Source organism: Opisthorchis viverrini (assembly GCF_000715545.1).
Source record: "Opisthorchis viverrini unplaced genomic scaffold opera_v5_2638, whole genome shotgun sequence".
In the NCBI taxonomy this organism is placed as follows: domain Eukaryota; kingdom Metazoa; phylum Platyhelminthes; class Trematoda; order Opisthorchiida; family Opisthorchiidae; genus Opisthorchis; species Opisthorchis viverrini.
The window spans coordinates 1-1379 of record NW_008754850.1 but is presented as its reverse complement, the minus strand read 5'-3'; the positions used below and the strand labels follow the sequence as shown (position 1 = coordinate 1379).

The following is a 1379-nucleotide window of genomic DNA, read 5'->3' as shown; positions in this document are numbered from 1 at the left end:
TGAATGGTCAAATTATTGTACCCAAATAGTTTCCTTGTGAAGCAGGTTGTCGGGTATAGAGGACCTCAACCGTTGTCATCGTTCTCGTCGGATGGTCATGGAGGCCACGCCACTCTTTAGTCAAAAGTCTCAGGCTGTTACACTCGGATCAAAAGTTCACCGATTGGCATACCCGGTGAATCAACATCAGATCCCAATTACTAATGGCACCAACCTCTCTACGAACTCGTAGTTGGAAGTACAAAAGACAGATAGTCTTAACCAAGGGAATGTTCCAAATTGATTAGCGCATGAAAAACGAATGCCCTCGTTTGATTGAGTGTCCTGGAAACCAACACTATGCTTCCATTTTTGAGAAGCTCAACCTATTTGATGACAACCTGAATTGCGCAAGCTGTTTCCCCCTGAGTATAGTCGCTTTTATCAGGATAGTGTTAAGATTTCAGAGGCTTCCCAAATATACATCATGTTACTCAATCCAGTGTTTTGCTTTAACCGCTGTTTCTTAGCAGTCAGGATTACTTACTTTAACACCGTACTTTGAAATTTATTAATCCTCAAAGTAGTGCGTAAGATTCCGAATTTAAATCTGTATCGCAATGTCAGTTGGATTCATTTCTCTACAGTAATAGACGACAATCGATAACCTATTCCCGAAGATCTTTCGTTGGCTAGTTTGACCAGATGTCAATCTTTCTCTTCTGTCTGGCTGACTCCGGTTGCTGAACATGCTTACCATTAACATCACGTTTCAACAAACAGTCGCTCTGCTAATTAGATCAACCACCACTGTGTGTATTGAGTCATCCAAAGAAAAAGAAGCGTGGAAACGGCCGGAAGCAGATGCTGTCTCAGGGGATTCAGTAAATCCAGATGGCGAAATCAACCGAAGTCGGAAACCTGTCTTACCATCGCGGATTTTCATCGCTCATTCCAGTCACATGAGCCATAGCCATAGTTGTGAAAATTGTCAGTGACCGGTGTCCTTGTCCCATCTCTCTAAGTTGCCTGGCCAGCAACAGTTGGAACAGTCCGGTGGCAGACAGCACTTTTGTGTCTGGATGTGCATCAGCTTGATTCGGATTTGTGCTGCATTTACTGCACTGTTTGATGAACTTGCCTGTCACTTGCTTGCGATTATCAGTTTTTTGGGATGAGACAGATAATGGTAAAGCCATTAAGTCTGTGAGTCACCCTAAATTGAAGCAGAGACCTACGTGACTGTACTGCGACGGGCAAAGAGTGCTCACGTTTGAATTTGACGACTGCGGACTAGTGGAAGGTTTGATGGCGTTTTCTGAATCCTTGCGTAGTCTGCTTCGTAGTTACAGGTAGAACTATGCGACAAATTTGTTGGTTGAATAAACTTCAACAAGTGG

At 43.4% G+C, this 1379-nt stretch overlaps 1 protein-coding gene across 1 annotated transcript; it reads right to left on the bottom strand.

Annotated features, from left to right (window-relative positions):
* Positions 1–911: 911 nt before the first annotated feature.
* On the bottom strand, positions 912–1178 carry T265_15977 (hypothetical protein; the record flags this gene model as incomplete). The annotated part of the gene is made up of 1 exon (XM_009179426.1): positions 912–1178. A coding segment is annotated over one exon (267 nt), but the record flags the coding sequence as incomplete, so codon positions are not given.
* Between the last annotated feature and the right edge of the window lie 201 nt (positions 1179–1379).